The following is an 18,409-nucleotide window of genomic DNA, read 5'->3' as shown; positions in this document are numbered from 1 at the left end:
AGAGAGTAGTAACAGCAGGCAGAGCACCTGAGATGAAGTGTTGCAGCTGCAGCAGTTGCAGAAAGGAAGATAAGTAGAGGAGGTCGGGTCTAGGTTCTCGGGTATCGGGTGGGTAGGACCACGGACCCACCTCTCTTGTTTCTTCTTCACCGGCCAATAGTGGCATCTAGATTTATCCAAAAAAATAGTAACACTCTTTCAGCAGAAAGTGGGGCCCAGTGACGCTTGCATCATTAATGTCAAGTAACGTCATCAACAATGACATCAACGGTGAGTAAACGGACAGGGAGGATCAACAATGGATGCCCACAGTTTCCATTGTCTACTCCAGCGATAGTAAAGGTTACATCAACCAATCACAACCCTTACTTACGAATCACGATAACGAAACACTTTGCAAAGGGAAGCATTGTATAAATTGGATGGCATTTACACGTGGACCTCGTGGCACTCTGCATTAAAAGTGTTCAAATGCTGATTGGTTGCGAGTTAGCCCACCTTATCATATCGTTGAATCCTCTCTCTCTATCTACCCAAAAAAAAAAAAATCCTCTCACTCTCTCCAGTCGCGTTCAAAAAATAATCACGCTTTATGTTTTAGAAACCAATCTATTCATTGATGCAAAAATATCCTCAATAGTGATCTACCATGTTAATGGGCAAGAGAATGCTAACTAGTCGTGTAACCCTACATCGGTAGGGTAACCAATGAAAATGCGTATAATGGCATCTCTGCCCTATCAATTTATGTGGAATAGCATCGAAGGTGGTTACAAATATTTTAATACTGAGATTGAAGTTGATGCTTCCCCATGTTATTTCACCGACACAATCAGTTTTCAATTCTGAGAGGATCATCTCCCATAATGTGTTCACGACCCATGAATTGTTCTACTACATCAGGTAAAAGGAAGAAGGGGAAAAAGAGATTTATGGGGCTCAAGATAGATATGAATTAATCAAGCATATGATCAGATGAAGTGGGGATTTCTTGAGAAATTTCTTCTTCAATTGGGCTTTTGCACCAAATTCACAAAGCTAGTGATGGCTTGTAAAAGATTAGTGCGGTATACCCTTTTTTTTATTTTTATTAATGGTGCTGAAAGATGTTCTATAATTTCTTTTGGAGGCATCTGTCAAGGAGATTCGTTGTCTCCAACTTTATTCATTTACATGGCCAGATGGCCTCTATAGTCTTCTAGCTCGGGCAGAATCAACGAGCCTTATTATTTGAATTAAATTTTAGAATTAAGGCCCCAACTATCATCCACTTACTCTTCACATATGATTGCTTGATGTTCTTTGAAGCCCATTTATAGGAAATTTGTTATTTAAAGGACTGTCTCAATACTTACTGTAAGGCAAGTGGACATGCAATAAATCTCTAGAAGTTCTCCATATTCTTTACCAAAATACACAGTCATGTTTCAAGTCTTTAAATTTTAGAATAAGGCCCTAATTATATGGATGGCCCTTGGAAATATTGAGATTGCCTACAAAGTTTGGGGTTAGTAAGGTTGAATTTTTCCAGGACATCAATTAGAGAGCTTCTAAAAGACTTCAAAGATGGACGCAACAATATTTTTTTTAGGCAGATAAAAAAGTACTTCTCAAATCTGTTATACTTTCCATGTCAAATTATGCATATGCACATTTTAAATTGCTAACATCATATCATAATCGAATTAGTAAAGAAGCGGCTCGCTTTATCTGGGGGATAAGAATAATCCGAATAAGATCCATTGCGTATCATGGAAGAAGATGTGCAATTCTAAGGATATCCACCCGGGGAGGTGGGAGGGCTCGGGAACTAAGATTGTATAATCAGGCCATGTTGGCAAAGGTAGCTTGGTGCTTGTTTCATGAACCTGATTCAACTTGGGCTACATTCATAAAATCAGTGAATTTTCCTACAAGGGATTTTATGATGGTAGCTCAAGGATCCCAGCCATCGTGGGCATGATACAATATAGTAGAAGAATGGAAGATACTCAAAGCAGGTTTGTTCTGAAAGGTTGGGAGCTAGGGGAGATCGGATACATATCTAGGAGGACAATTGGATTCCCACCTTACCAAACTTCAAATTCAGCTTACTCGGCAGCCCACAAACTCGATAACTTCGGTTTGGAGTAGATACATGAGGATGCACGTAGCCGGAAAGTAGATTTTATTGGCAATTTATTTCACCCCACTGAAGCCGAAGCCATTCTTCAAATTCCTTTAGCATTATTTCCTTGTGATAATTGCAAGGTATGGGTGCGACGAAAGATGAGCATTTTTCAATTAAGTCAGCTTACCATTTACAATGCAACCAACAAAGAATGAGAGAGGATTCTTATCTAGCTTTATCCCGCCTTAGTTCTTAGAGTAGTACTTCGACACCAGTGTGGAAGAGGTGTCGAAGAGAATATGGAGGTGTCCTACATTACCAAAGATAAAGAACTATGTAGACGGTTTGGCCATAGGGGAAGGTTTAGTTCAGTGAAGTGTACCTGTTGATCTCATGCGTCAACATTGTGGTGAAGGTGGGGAAAATCCAGCTCACATTCTTTTGAATTGCCCTTTCGCACAAGCGGTTTGGTTCAACAACACTTTATCTCATCGAGTGCATTCAACAGGGGATATTACAATTTAGGCATAGATCTAAGGATGAGATCATTTCAACCGTAAAAGAAAATGGATTAGTAATGAATATTCCAGTCTCTGTGGTTTTATTGCACGGTACATGTGGAGGGCAAAGAATGATTTACAATTTCCCAACAATAAATGGACTCTATCTGAGATTATTGTGGCGGCTCAACAAGCTCACATAGAATGTCTCCAAACTCAAGCTCCGAAAATTAGAAGTTCTCCTGATGACTCTTGAACACTTATTTATGTTTGGGATGATTGGCTTCCTCCCCCGTTACATGTGCTTAAGCTGAACTCTTATGCAACAAGGATGAAAGAGATTCAGAAAGGAGGTATTGGTTTTCTGATCAATGATCATAGGGGTTTGACTTGCAGTGCAAATTCCACTCTGTAGTTAAAGGAATCTTGTACTCTGACATCTACAAGCTTTTCTCGTTTTAATGCATAATACTTTTTCCCTAAAATAAAAATAGAGTAAGAAAATGCTAATTGCACTCGAGCATTCAGATCTGGAGAGAAACTAGTTGGCTTCTGCAACTTATTTTAGAGTTGGTAATATTTTTATTTTTAATGTTGGCCCATAGTTTCAAAAGTTGAAATCGGATCAATAGAATATGATTGATTCATGCCGACTCTACTCTGATTTGAGCCATTGCTTGCTGATTCTGATTGATTCGCATGCAAATTGGCACTAGCCGATTCAATCTCGATTCCACTTTTCAAAGACATTGTTTTAGCTTTTTTCATTTATTTTAAGGGGAAGGGTTTGCAGCCCGGTCGTGTGGTCCCTACACCAGCGCGGAGGCTAATGAGGAGGCACACAGGGGCATCCAACAAGAGGGGTAGGTGGTTATTTCGCAATTCGCATCCCCTTGTGTTTAGGTGTAAGGGAACTCGACTAGACAACATTTTTTCCCCCTTATTGGGATTGAATTCCATATTCAGCTGCGTAGCCCACTATGTCCATCTCTCTTCCCCCTTTTGAAATGACCATGAGGAGGCACACAGGGGCATCCAACAAGAGGGGTAGGTGGTTATTTCGCAATTCGCATCCCCTTGTGTTTAGGTGTAAGGGAACTCGACTAGACAACATTTTTTCCCCCTTATTGGGATTGAATTCCATATTCAGCTGCGTAGCCCACTATGTCCATCTCTCTTCCCCCTTTTGAAATGACCCCTTTGCCCGCACCCTCATTAGTGTCACCTGTTAACTTATCACACACGGGCGGTGTGCTTATCCCTCTTAAAAAGAAAATCATACTCGAACAAATCCTTGCTTAGATATACAGTAGTGAAGAACATGTGTCCTCTCATTTTTCATTAGATTTTTTTCCAAATAAATGCATGGATATTATTATTGAGTTTCGCCAAAGTTAATAATGTTGAGAAGTCCTAAGATTATTCAAAATATGTAATGTGAGGGTGTCAGACAAACCATAAGTTGCTTACAAATGAGGTTGTGTCCAATTCTGCATTGACACAGAGCCGTGCAAAATGACCGCCATATCATAAGAGATTTTCGTCTTTCCATGGCGAGCGGCAGTCATTTTGCACGACCTTCTATCTATGTACATGAGCCACACACCGCACGGAACCAGGTAACATTATTTTACTCATAAAACAATCATTGGTTAAGTATGATCTCACAACTTTATGAGGTTAAGAATTATTTTATTACTTTCCCACTTCCGATTTGGTATTTATTCAACCAATAAAAAAATAGGGTGGCTGCCACCTAATTTTCACGTTCTTCGATTAGAACCATAGATCCTATATGTAATTGATCTGCACTGTCGATTGAATTTTCATTTAATCACCGGTTCCGGCTACTACGGTGAGAGCTTCACGACTTATGTATCGTCTCTTTGGTCACTCAGTCTGGTCGTCTTCATCGGTTTACCTACGGACACTTTACACTCTTAAGCCAATGTCAATTTGACCATCATAAAATGGAAGATGGACGAAAGTCATTGTTACTGCTCTTAGAAGTGTTATCATTGTTGGCAACAAAGATTTGGCAGTGGTGGTAGTGGTCATCAGTAAATGGTTGTGGAGGCAGTATTCGATTGGTTATCAGGGTATATCCTCGCCATAGGTGTGGGGTTCGGGGGCAGTAGCCCCGAGGTGAATTTTTGGGTTTGTGTTTTCTTGCTTCTTTCTCATTGGTCTGAAAGGTATCTTTTGAAATTATATATATATTCTCGTTAAATGACCGAAAGCGCATCTCTGGATCCCTAGTGTAGAAGAAAATCGAAGAAAAATCATCTTCTACCATTTCAACGTGATTTGAGAGCATAGGCGTAAAAGAAATCATCAAAAAACATCAATTAGATTGTTAGCGATGGATTCCGATGCTTGATTCGTCTTGTTGAAGATCTCACAACATTCGTTTGGAGTTGAGAGTTTTCCTTTGAGAAATTCGATCCGGCTATTTTGGAGTTCTGGCTTGGGGTTTCAAGAACAGGGAAGGGAACAAGATAAGAGAACTTAGATAGGAGAAGAAAGATAAGAGGGGAAGAGAGATTGAAAGGGAGAAGAATCTGAAAAAGAGAGATTCACCCAGATATTGGGGGGGAGGGGAAAGGAAGAAAGAGAATCCAGGAGCAAATCAGAATTGCAAGAGGGAAAAGAGGAGAAACCGTGAGAAGAAGAAACAATAGTAGAAGAAGATGAAAAGGGAAAATCAGAATTGCAGGGGGTCATTCACAGTCAACAAAAACAGAAATTTGGCCATCTCGGTTTAGCAAGAAGATCTGATAAACTACAACAAAATTACTTGGGTCTGAATTTCATAGATTTGCAGAGGGTAGCACGAGAGAAGGCATTCTGGTAACCGTTGGTCTCAGTTAATTAATTGAAATAAAAAATGTTAAACGGTTGAGATTTGCTGCCCCTGAATGGACTGTAACGTTGAACAAAGTCCTGCAATGCAATTTATATGCACGCATTGCGACCATTTACATTGGAAAGCTCACTCATTTTATTTTTTTTTTCCAATTTTCATTTTATAGTTTGCATCAACTTCCAGACTATCAGAACTTAAATTACAAGAAGAATTCCAGTACCAAGACGACACAAGACAAACATATATACGAAGAAAAGTACAATACATAGGAAGCACAACCAAACTATACACAACAGGAAGAAAAATAACGAGTCTCAAACAAATTCAAACCTCATAAGAAGCTTTACAGACTTGAACTTCTCACCCTTGCGGTCAAATAGTGGGACTGCACGGATCCCTGTCCTCAACTCTGAAACAGGCAAACATGTCTGTCCAGCAAAGTCATCCTTCTCGTGCTTGTCATGCTCGTATACTTCAATTCGAAGCAAAGCCAGTTCTGGAACTGTCAGTGGGAAAGTAAATTCTTCTTTCCAAGCAGGATTCCATTCATCATCTATTACCTTGGTTTTCTCCATCTTGGAATCTGCAGGAACTCCTGCAATGCCGACCTGCCAAACATAGAGTTCAGTTGGTTTGTACGATTCTCATTGGTTATATTCAAACTCTACAAAAACTTGCTGAAAATAAAACCTATGATTTGTTGAAGATCAGTACATTGGTCAATGAAATCCAGAAGTACCATAATGTCATCATCTCATATTTCCACCCATCAAGTCAATGTAAACTCTGCCCATATTGGAAAGCCAGCTTTGAGTACTAGTGGGCTTAAGTTAGATGGAAATTGATCATAGGCCTTTCTGGATTCTGGACCCTTGGCTGAATATTGTGGCCAAAAGATTTGTCATTTCTAAGATTTTATTGGCATCTCAACCAGATTCAATTGTCCCACGGTTTTCCAAACATTGCTTTTTCAATGATTTTCGACCGCATTTAGTTGGGATAAGGCTGGGTTGAGTTGCTTTTTCAATAATTTTCCAATGTTTCATCTACTCGTTAGTGAATCCATTTAGGCTGAAACTAAACATATGAACTAGAGCAGGTTTGGGCTATCGACACAAAATTTGAGTACTTCATAAATTATGAGGCAGATATAGATGAAACTCATCATCCAACCACCATTTCATGAGCATATTTATCAATGAACAAAACTATGGGTGAACATAAGTCTAGCCTAAACAGCACCATACACAAACGGCCCAAAAACTCGCCAAATGTCACAAGCTCATTAGAATCAAGACGTGTAAAAAATCAGCAGGAATTGAAGATCTTTAACTACTTCATCAATATTAGATATTAGAGATTTTGAAACTCTGAATTTTTTGTGACCATTCAAACAAATGAAGGGGGGGGGGGGGGGAGAAAAAGAAAACATTTTGCCTCTATTTGTTCCAATTAGTCTCCTATAGTTAAACCACCCAACAATAGATCCCAATACTCTCATCAGTCATCACAAGATACATGGTGAGTCATAAAGCCTCCACAGCAATATTACTCGCAAACTATATCAAGATCAGTAAGGGTTGTAAGCAGACAGGATACAGGCATATCCATGCATATGATGTCCAAGTCCAGTTACATTTCTCCTTTTTTTCCAATTTTTTGGATAGATAACAGGGGCACTTCATTGCAAAGTGATTACGCGGCAAATAATGTATGGCGCATAGCACACAACAACAACAACTACTACTACTACATTAACCAAAGCACAAAGAAAATATCTACAAGGGTAAAGTCTAAAATTAAAATAATTGGCTATTCACACTCCCCTCCAAACCAACTCCTCAGGCTATAGAATTGGCTGACCAGAGTCCCCAAGAGAAGGAACCACATCCAGCTAAATATTCACTCTGCATTGTGTTTATTAATATACAATTACAATCAACTACTCTAGTCCCCTACTCCCCTTTCTGGTCCCTAATTACAATGAAGACTTTAGACTGTCGATGAGTTGACTTTCTCCCAGCCTGCCAGGTTTGAGGTCAGCCATGGCTTGCTTAACCCCCCCCCCCCCCCAAAAAAAAAATGGTCGAAGGTTATTTATTTGGAATATGAACTTGAGCAGTATCTTGACTCTATTACAACTCTTTAGGAGCAGACAACAAATCATTCTACTACCTTACTGTGGGGCCTTACCAATCTATTCAGAGACTAACATTAAGTTATGCTATTCACCCACAAAAAAAAAAAACATTAAGTTATGCTATTGTTTATAATATCCAATTAAACAAAACGAAACAATCCTGGTACTAACCAGAGAAATAATTATAATATACAGTTTGTTTTGAAATTAATAGCCCTTACCCTTGTGTAGAAGTCTGGAGGGGAGTATGCATCGAAATGTGTACGACTGAAATCCAAACGCCATCCATCCCCCAGGTAGACTCTAACCTGTTCAGTGATATTAGAGATCCTCCAACCATAGACTATTCAACGAGTGAAATTAATAGTACCACAAAACAATTAACTCACCTTCAAAGTTTTCTTGACTGGCAGTGTTGCTTTAGGATCAAATATGTCAATATGAGGGTCAAATCTTGTCAGAAAATCAGGTTTTTTAACATAACCACACCCTCCATTGGATCTGAACATACCATGCATCAACCAGAGTGATTTTCCATGTCCCTGTGTCACAGGAAACCTCATATGTTGGCCTTGGCACATAATCATAAAAGATAAAAATAAAATAGAAGTGTAGCACAATTAACTTCAATGAAAGGAAAATCTCTTTTGCGAAAGCAGAATTACACCATGGAATTGAGAGAGAGAGAGAGAGTACAGACTGGTTCAAAAGATGGCATGTCATCATGCAGAGTGGTATAAACCATAGGCAACCACAGCTAGCTAGAACAGCACATAGGTGAAGGAATAACGTTTTGGGTGGTTCAACAATTGATCAAAGCACCAACAATGACAACTAATAGTATTATTATGTACATCGGAGTTGTAACTAATTGGGTTTTTGGCTCTGAAATTTGACGCATGCCCAATCCAAGCATCCTATCTATAACAGTGAGAATTACCAAATCACTTTTCCACATGTGGAAACAGAAAACAAAGTGACCCGTATGCTTACCAAGGTGGGCCACCAAAAGACCTTTTGACTTATTACTGTGGGAGACTTGTAACATGTTTGGTTCAGTTTAAGAGTAAAACCTCAAATAAATCATCCATGGCCAGCCTTGAATTGTAGTTTCCATCAATGCCTTGAAAAAATAACAAACCCGTACAAGATTTACCAGCTTAATCATTAATGTCTTATGAGCTCCATTTCTTTCCAGGTAAAACCTCGTAAAAGGAAAATTTTCGAGTAAAATCTAATTTAGGAAAAAAAATACCCAAAATATAATATAGATTTTCTTTTTATGTTGGGATAAGCCGATAAGGCTGTGTTGTTGTTACCTGGAAACAGAAACAACAACAACAACAACAACATAGCCTGATCCCAACTAATTGGGGTCAGCTACATGGATCCTTGCTCTCCAGTCAGCTCTATTCGAAGTTACACATGATACAAGGTCTAACCTATGCATCTCTTTCCTCACCACTTCTCCTATGGTTATTAGGCCTCCCCTGGCTCTTTTAGTTCCTTCAATCTGAATCAAATCACTCCTCCGTACTGGAGCATCCCAAGGACTCCGTTGCACATGGTCATTCCACCTCAAACAATTTTCTCGTAGCTTATCATGTATCGGAGCTACTCCCAAATCAGCTCTAATATGGTCATTCCTTACTTTATCCTTCCTAATTTTGTCACACATCCATCTCAACATCCTCATCTCCACTACACTTAGTTTATCTATTTAACAATTTTTAACTGCCCAACATTCCGTACCATACATCATAATCGGTCATATGGCAGTCCTATAAAATTTTCCTTTACGCTTTAAAGGAATACGCCGATTACACAACACTCCGAACGCTTCCCTCCATTTCATCCATCCTATTTTAATTCTATGAGCAACATCATCCTCTATATCACTTTCTTTATTTATGAGTGAGCCCAAATACCTAAAATAATCACTTTGTGGAATCTCTCCCCCTCATCAATTTTCACCACCTCATTAACCATTGTAGTGTGACTAAAGTTATACACCATATACTCTGTCTTTGTTCTACTTATCTTAAAACCTTTTGATTCCAAGGTTGATCCCCATAACTCCAACTTGGGCATTAATCCATGCTTTTGTCTTATCCACCAAAACAATATCATCAACAAAAAGCATAAACTTAGGAACCTCATCTTGAATGTCTTTGATTAAATCATCCATGAAAAACGCAAACAAATAAGGGCTTAAGACTGATCCTTAATGTAACCCAATTGTAATTGGGAATTCACTACATTGACCCCCCACAGTTCTTATGCTAGTGACTACACCATCATACATATCTGTAATTATGTCCATGTATTTACTTGAAACCCATCTCTTCTTTAGTATATGCCAGATTAACTCTCTAGGAACTCTATTGTATGCTTTTTCTAGGTCAATAAAAACCATATGGAGATCCTTCTTGCTCTCTCTAAATCTTTCCATGAACCTCCTAAGTGAGAAAAAAACTTTCTTCGTGGATTTTCCTGGTATAAAACCAAATTGGTTCTCCGAAATAGTAGTTTCTTTTCTCAAGTGGGTTTCAATAACTCTCTCCCATAACTTCATAATATGACTCATTAGTTTTATGCCTCTACAGTTAATGCAGCTCTAAATATCACATTTCTTTTTGTAAGCCGGGATCACAATGCTTCTCCTCCATACATCTGGCATTTTCCTTGTGCTCTTAATTTATTAAACAACTTAATTAGCCAAGATAAACCATAGATTCATACGCTCTTCTACACTTCTATTGGGACCCCATCTGGGCCTGGTGCCTTGCCTACTTTCATCTTTCTTAAAGCGTCTTTTAATTCAGACATCCTAATTTTGCGTATATATCTACGACATTTGGTGTCACGATGAGTCATGCAGTCTTCTGGGGCACTATTACTTGGAATGTTTTTCATTCAGTAGGCTAAGGAAATACTCTTTCCATCTCTCCTTAATGTCCTCATTTCTTATTAGTATTTTACCATCTTCATTTTTAATACATCTAACATGGTCGAAATCTCTACTCTTCTTTCTCATTCTAGTTATCTTATAGATAGCTTTTTCCCCTTTGTGTTCAGATTGTTATAAAGAACTTCATATTTCTTCGCCCTTGTTTTTCTCACAATCTTTTTAACTTCATTTCTGGCAAATTTATACCTTTTTATACCTTGTTTTGATCCTCTACCTCCTTAGTTCTTTGCCATGTCTTATAATTAGCTTTCTTAGACTTAATGGTTGCTTGAACCTCATCATCCCACAACCAAGTCTCCCTAGGGGCATCACTGTTTCCTTTTGATTCACCTAGGACCTCTTTAGAAACCTTCTTAATACAAGTTGTCATTTCAATCCTCATCGTATTAATGTCTCCCTCAAAGTCCCATTTTCCTTGTTTGACAACTTTGTTAGTAAATGAATTCAAGGAGTCTCTTTTTAAGCTCCACCACATTATCTTAGGGTAAGTCGGCTCCCCTATCTTACGATTCTGTGTAATGAGGCACATATCCATGACCACCAATCTATGTTGAGTGGTCAGGCTTTTCAAAGTGTTCACAATGGATAAATCAGAAGCCACAACAAAATCTAACACTGAGATTCCCTCCTCATTCCTCTCCCCAAAACCATAACCTCCAGTACGCCTTCATAGCCTCTATGATCTCTCCCCACATGTCCGTTGTAGGGAGAGGAGCATTGGCTTTATTTCGATATGAAACACAGTAGAAAAAAGAAAAGAGTAAGCTTCTAAAAGAAAATTAACAAATTAGATCTTTAAAATGCCAAAGTTCCTAATACAAGCTTGGACATCAAGAAGCCCCAATGAACTTTTCAGTACCATCAGTTCCCATAATCATAGAATAATTAACATCATATCTATCTAGTTTCAATCTCAACAACTCAATAGCCACAAAAAAACGATCTTTTAACAGATGAATTCGTAATTTTCAACTTAAATTCAACTAGAAACACTAACTGCAAATTGGAACTCATGAGACCAGTTTTCAACTCCATTTCCAATGAAATGCAGCATAACTTATCCATATTTGGACGAAATAAAGTACAGTTAGCATCAAACCTGAACTAAATGAAAACGCAATGAAAAGCATATGTTTCAATTTGGATACTAGAATTAGATTCTAACCTGCATATTAAATGCGACCATTTGAGCTCCATGCATCCATCCTATTAGTGGCTTGTAATTTGATGAGGTAACACGTGTACCCTTTGGGTATACCCTCAGAATATTTTCTTGAGTGAACCTATAAATATAAATGCCAAGCATTATGAACAAATTGAGTTGGAGAAACATAAAATTGCACAAAAGAATCATAACTTTTGGCAAGTAAGAAGCCACACAAGAAGTATAAGAAATACCTTACAATCTCAGTCCCATGAGATAGTGTAGCCTTTTCAAGTGCTTGTTCACTCAAACTAAGACGTCTAACTTTATCAGGATCCACTTTTAGTGCCAGTTTCAAGCCCCCCTTAGGTTTCCCAGCAGGAATGGTAATTAGATGCTTGTATTGAGGTACTCCAAACTGGCGTGAATAACGATAACTGTCATCCGTACCTTCATCATCTTGAGAATTACAGTCACTCTGCTAGTCAATAAGTGCAAAATTCGGAGAATGACGGCCAAAAGTGTCAGCAGTTATTACATGAAAATAAAGTAAAAAGTAATGTAAGATAGATTTTCTGTGCCTGCACACCTTATCATCAGCAGATTCAGATTCAGCCATCGGGTCTGAGCCTTTTTTTCCCACTGAGTCTTCTTCATCTGGCAAATCTTTTACATCTTGTAAGTTGCTACCTCTGTCCTGGAAACCCTTAGAATCGAGGTATTCTTTTGGTGGCTTGGTTGAAAGAATAATCCGATGTTTTAGTGTTTCAGGTGAGGGGAATCCCACCAAACACTCTGACTCAGGGAAGAACAGCATTTCACCAAATGTCTGGGTGACCATCTAGACGACAAATAAATTTGCAGTCAAGAGAAAGCTGTTCAAATGCAAGGATTTAATTAAAACTCACAAAGAAAAATGAACCCTCACCTCAGCTACTTTAGCCTGAAGATCTGGAGTAAGGTGGTCTTCAAGTGTAATAATGACAGGGTATGGTGATGTAGAAAAGGCATGCTCTTTAATGGAGCTCAAGCATTGGATGAGTGACACAGGAGTAGTCAGGGTCCTGCAGTTAATGAGTAATCCAGACTGCTCAACAAAACTAAGGAACAGACTTGAAAAAAAACAACCAACAGAAGCTTCTGTATACTTTTGCAATCACCACAAAAACCAATGCTTCATACATTACCAAGTAAATTATGGGGTGCCCTTCAGAGGCTCAGTGCCGATGGGATTATTCTCAACACTTTTACAAACTTTCCTTTTATCCAGAAATAATGGCAAAAATATTCAGGAAGAAACTGCGGTGATTGCAGAGTCCAATTCTTAACAGTATTTGATTGACAATGTTAGAATATATGGGACAGAATACCGTGGAGTTATTCTAGTCATTATCTATATTTTATGCTTTGAATTGACTCTATTATAGAGTCGGTTATGTGTTAGGGACAATTCTGTCCATGTACTTGTAATTATTCTCTAATTCAGGTCTGCTAACAGATAAACCAGCTAAAACAAGCCATGTTTAGGACTTCAGATGACAAAACTTAACCACAAGGCAGTGTGTGGGCTACATACACAAATATTCTTCTGATCAATCATATGATGATTATGTTGCTTGATATTATGAAAATATAAAAATACAGCACCATGTTGAAGAGTATACTCTGCCTCTGTAAAATGGGCCACGTGTGATTCAAAGTTGCAGACATTGTAAAGGTCTGGTGAATGTCTTTAAAGAGTTCTTCAAAGATGAGTACTCTGACTTCTGGAGCATGATCATGATCATCTCTCCAATCCCGAAGATAGATGAAAATGGAAGGACTATCATTTATCAGCTTCAATGATAGTACATGACCCTCCTGGAAGCATTTATTCATAGCAGAGGGTTGTGTTGGGGGGGAGGGAGGTCTCCTTGCCAAGGAGCTGATGATTTTCTTATTACAAATGAACTCAGAGAGTATAGGCCAAGAAGAGGGGATTCCTGGAGTTATATGTACATTAATAATAGAAGGCTTACAATCATGTCAATTGGCACTTCCTCCAGTGTATGATGAGGAGTATGAGAATTAGGGCCCAAGTGAAGGAAAGAAAAATGCAGATACGTTACTCATCAGCTGGTTTTTCTATCCTTGCTGATGGAGTTCTGGAAAGTTTTTCAAGAGCTGAAGGGGCCTACGCAAAATTATCCATTGTCCCCCTTCCTCTTCATCTTAGTCATAGAGGCTCTAAGAAAAAGAAAAAAAAAAATTTTGATGAAAACAAAACTACTAATATTAATATCAACAAAAATTCACAATTGTTTTAACCCCAGTGGGGGGTAGGACACCTTCAGATTGTAGCATAGAAGACCTAATTACCTAGCTAGCCCACAAAAAATAGAGCTATTCCTGGGCATATGCACAAAATTACAGATTTGACCAGAGTCCAAAATGTTTAAAATTAGGGGGATCAAAATGAGCGGCCATGGTTGTTAGGTAGGCTGAGGGACAAAAGAGAGAATATCTCGACATGAGCACCAAATTTCTTCCAAGCGGAGGTGGAAAGCAGCAGCTTTCTGAATACCGATCCATATAACTGTTAATGGAGTATAACTGTTTGAAGGCTTTTAAGTTCCCAAAATCAAGAACCTTTGCCTCACATTCATTCTATGGATGATAAAATGTATGCAACCAACTGCCTTCCCACCAAAGTTCCAGGCAATGTCACTCCCTATGTAAAAAATTTTAAAAGAAAACCTGATTATACTGCTTTAAGGGCTTTTGGGGGTCATGGGTACCCATTTCTACGACCCCATAATCACAAGAAGTTGGAAAACCGATCTCAACCTGTGAATTCCTTGGTATGGCTCTCAACACAAAGTGTATAATTGTTTCAACCCTTAAACTGGGCAGATTTTTTTGAAGTCATCATGTTGTGTACAATGAAACCCTCTTTCCTTTTGCTACAGTGTTCCATCTATCTGTTGTCCACCATCAGCCCCACCCTCCACTTTACCACAGCCTGCCCCATCTTATCCTCCACCACAACTGGCCCCATCCTCTCCACCTCTTTGGGTTTACACTAGAAAACCACACCACCCCCTCCTTCTGCCACCTTACCCGCTCTTTCCTCTCCATCCTCCCTTACCCAACCAGCTCCTCTCCACCATTCTGAACCTCCAATTGATGACTATGAAGACCCACCCCTTCTTCCCTTGCACAACCCAACACCAAATTCTCGTTCCCATACAGGGACACAAACACAAAGTCTGCTTTCCATCTAAACATCCTATTGCTCAATGTTTTCACACTCTAGATGATGAGGCACCAACATCGCACATTGACTGTGGGCCCTAGGCCAACTTCATATACCACTTGGGCTTCTCCACTTAATAGCTTAAGCTTTTGGGCTGGATAGTTCAACACTAAGCAATCTGTGAGCCATCGCACAGTCAACTCAGATATTTGAGTTGTGATTGGAGGTGGCGGTTGAAGTGGTTTCCTAGCCAAAGTTAATTTCTATTATAGCCTTCTACTTGAGGTGGGGATGCCCTACTAGCCAAGAGACACCAACGTAAGGGAGGCTCTCTTTTCCCTATCATTTATGAGTGTATTTCAGAGTTTCTTTAAAGCAACACAACAAAAGAAATGCATATTGGGCTTGATCATCAAGAGAATAAAAAAGAAGATAACAGCATGGAAAAGACGGTACCCGTCCAAAAGGGGACAAGATAACTTTGATCAAAGCAACACTAGCCAACATACCTATCCATGTCCTTTCTCTCTTGATTGCAATTTAGAAAGGGAATCAAAGGTTCCATCTTTGGAAGAATTCCGCACTGCTAAGGAGAAAGGAGGGATTGGTTTACACAGAGATATCACTCTTAATACTATCCTCTTGTCAAAACAATCATGGCATTTTGTACAGAGCCCAATAATCTGGAGAATTGTCATGGAAACGAAGTGTGGAAGCTTTAATGTTTCGGAAACATGAGACGTCAGGAGTCATTTATTACTAGTTTATAGAAAGGCACCATAGCAGCTAACAATGCCTTGAAACAAGTTAGTGTAGTGGAGGTGGGAGATCAAGGCAAAATGCAATTCTGGAAGAACAAGTGATGTCTTGATATACCTCTGGAATTTGCTTTCCTCAAATCTTTGAGATACCCCTAAACAAAGAAGCGCCTGTTGTTTAATATGTTCAGGAAGATGCGCTACATAGGACCTGGCTCCCTTTGCTTTGTCATAATTGTAACGATTGGGAGATTAAATCAGATGATTCAGTTGCTGAAAATCTGGAAGGCAGAATCACCCATGCTAGGAAGGACACTTTGGGACTATCCAATAGTTTTCTCAGTCAAGTCAATGTTCAGTGCTTAAGAATGCCTAGGGTTTCCTAGTGCCTATCAGAATCCATTTGGATGAAATGTTTTTCCACCAAAATCCAGTTTTTCTTGGGACAGCAGTTAAAGATAGTATTCTACCATTAAACAATTTATTTCAAGGGGTTTATTTAGGACTGTAGAAGATGTTTATCTTCTGAAACATTGCTCATTGACTTTTTAAGTTTGGACAACCTTATTAGAAGAAATAGATGTTAGATCATGATAGGTCTCTCTAAGCTCTTCTTTGGAACTGGAAGGGTCAGAGTTTCGCAAAGAAGAGTTAAGGAGTTTCAGCTCATGCCTGCTGCAAGTATTTGGCTCCTTTAGATAAAAAGAAACAGTAGGGCTTTAGTAATCATGCTGACCCCACTTTGTGGAAAGCCATGACAGCAAAGGAGAAGGAAGTTTCTTGGGCTTCTATATGGGCGTACCCAGTGCACGAGGCTCCCGCCACTACTGGGTCTGGGGAGGGTCATAATGTACGCAGCCTTACCCCTGCTTTACAGAGAGACTGTTTCCAGAGACTCGAACCTGTGGAGCAACCTAACCGTTGCACCAAGGTCCACCCTCTTTCTTGGGCTTCTATATGTAAAGCATAAACTTATGAGGAAATAATTCCAGAACCACACAAAAGGAACAAATTTAGAAGAGAACCATTGTTCTTTTTCTATTTAGATTCCTTTGGACATAATTCAATACCTTCCATGAAGAACATGCACATCATCTTTTGAAGAATTTGGCCATATATCCAGCTCAATCACTCTCACACCTCTCTTCAGTGCCGCTATGATTGGGACGTCGCTGCAATCACTACTAAGTTGGTTTCCAGTCAGATAAGAATTGTGGCCTGTATATATGAAATAATGGGACAATGGAGCAGTCATATCTTGATGAACCTGAAATGATAGATTTTCATCAAGAGTAAAACAACAATGCTCCATACTACACGCAGTTCAAACAAATCTCTCAGTTATTACTAACACACATTAAAACATTACCCGAAAGGAAAAATAAATAAAAAAAAGATAATAGGAAGAGGAAAATCCCGGAACCAAAAGCGTAGGATAATTAAATGGGCTAACTGGCATTTGTGGGATTATTAACATTTCCTTATGAAGAACCAAAACCTCAGTTGATAAAAAGGGTCCATAGAGCTCACAATGCCCACATTACGTCAGAAACAGATTAGCAGATCTACCAATCGATCTGCTAAAAGAGAAACTTTTCCAAATCTTATTTTATTGTTGACATGAATTATTCTGAGATGACTACAATGGTCTAATAACTAAAGAGCTTTTCACATAAGAAGTGAGGAATGAGATAAAACAAACAATCCCAGAAAACAATGAAAGAGAAAAAAAATGGAAAAAAGGAAGAAAAAAAAAAAAAAGAGCAATACCTCATTTTTAAGGGGGGCATTGAGATCAACAGAAAAGATGAAATCGAAGAAATCATCTATATTGAGCGTATGCCTCGCGTATCTAGTAATATGGTGTCGTTGTTGAATAACTTGATGAATAATATGCTCCGCATCGGCGATTGTCGCATCGGCCTCGCCCTGAACCTCAACCAAGAAACGACGTAGCAGCTCGGCTGTCATGAAATTCCCCCGTTCGGTGTAACTATTGAAGGCGTCTTTCACGTCAGCCGGAAGCTGAGACTCGCCGATCGTGAACTTCCTCGTAAAGCAGAAAAACATCTTATAAGTCCCCATTTTCCTCTAATGATCTCTATATCCCTCTATTCCTTTCCAAAACTCTTCAAAAATAACAAATTCAACTCCTTTGATTCTACTGCTTCAAATTTCAAACTAATAAATAAGAAAAATGTAACAGATCGCTTCGATTCTACTCTTCGCGCTTTCGATCTCTCTGTTACTCTTCCACTTCCTATCTTTTCAATAAATTGATCAATCGCGGAGGATCCGTTCGAGAATCATAAGAAGCAAAAATTTTGATTTACGTTTTCAAAAATACTCAAAAAAACACTTCGTTATTCAAGCAGTTTTTAAATGTTTTTCCGTTTCTCCAAACGAAAGAGAAACGAAAAAACACCAAAAACTATTTGCTCTCAGCTTCTCGGCTCTCCTCTGCAATCAATTAATAATGGTGTCGCTTTAATTTTCTATCCTTCTGAGTCGCTATCTTCGTCTGAGTTAGCATATCCATCTGACTAATAATGCTTTATTTGTCGTTCATAAGGTAGCGTTTTCCCGCATGCAGGGTAATACTATGGTGTTTCACCGAAACAGATTACATAGTTGATCAAATGATTGGAAACTGATCTTCTGAGAATGTTGTGGGTCAGTAGCAAG

At 38.9% G+C, this 18,409-nt stretch overlaps 1 protein-coding gene across 1 annotated transcript; it reads right to left on the bottom strand.

Moving 5' to 3' along the window:
- Positions 1-5,762: 5,762 nt before the first annotated feature.
- Positions 5,763-17,858, bottom strand: LOC122648938 (phosphoinositide phospholipase C 6-like). Its single transcript, XM_043842261.1, has 9 exons — positions 17,495-17,858; positions 16,795-16,991; positions 12,660-12,795; positions 12,321-12,572; positions 11,986-12,209; positions 11,753-11,870; positions 8,006-8,158; positions 7,838-7,924; positions 5,763-6,084 (listed from the first exon to the last, which is right to left on the bottom strand). The coding sequence occupies exons 1-9, from the start codon at positions 17,807-17,809 to the stop codon at positions 5,791-5,793; spliced, it is 1,776 nt and encodes a 591-aa protein (XP_043698196.1). The 5' UTR covers positions 17,810-17,858; the 3' UTR covers positions 5,763-5,790.
- Between the last annotated feature and the right edge of the window lie 551 nt (positions 17,859-18,409).

The sequence above is a fragment of the Telopea speciosissima genome, chromosome 1, assembly GCF_018873765.1.
Source record: "Telopea speciosissima isolate NSW1024214 ecotype Mountain lineage chromosome 1, Tspe_v1, whole genome shotgun sequence".
NCBI classification, from domain to species: domain Eukaryota; kingdom Viridiplantae; phylum Streptophyta; class Magnoliopsida; order Proteales; family Proteaceae; genus Telopea; species Telopea speciosissima.
The sequence above is the reverse complement of the archived record's forward strand: the minus strand, read 5'-3'. Positions and strand labels throughout refer to the sequence as shown.

What these genes read in the sequence shown, in the direction of transcription:
- LOC122648938 (XM_043842261.1), bottom strand. Translation starts at nt 17,809, where the DNA reads ATGGGGACTTATAAGATGTTTTTCTGCTTTACGAGGAAGTTCACGATC. An exon ending in GTGCATGTTCTTCATGGAAG is followed by an intron (nt 12,796 to 16,794) that starts GTATTGAATTAT and finishes CATTAACTGCAG; the next exon opens with GACCCTGACTACTCCTGTGT. An exon ending in TGGTCGCATTTAATATGCAG is followed by an intron (nt 8,159 to 11,752) that starts GTTAGAATCTAA and finishes CCTGTGACACAG; the next exon opens with GGACATGGAAAATCACTCTG.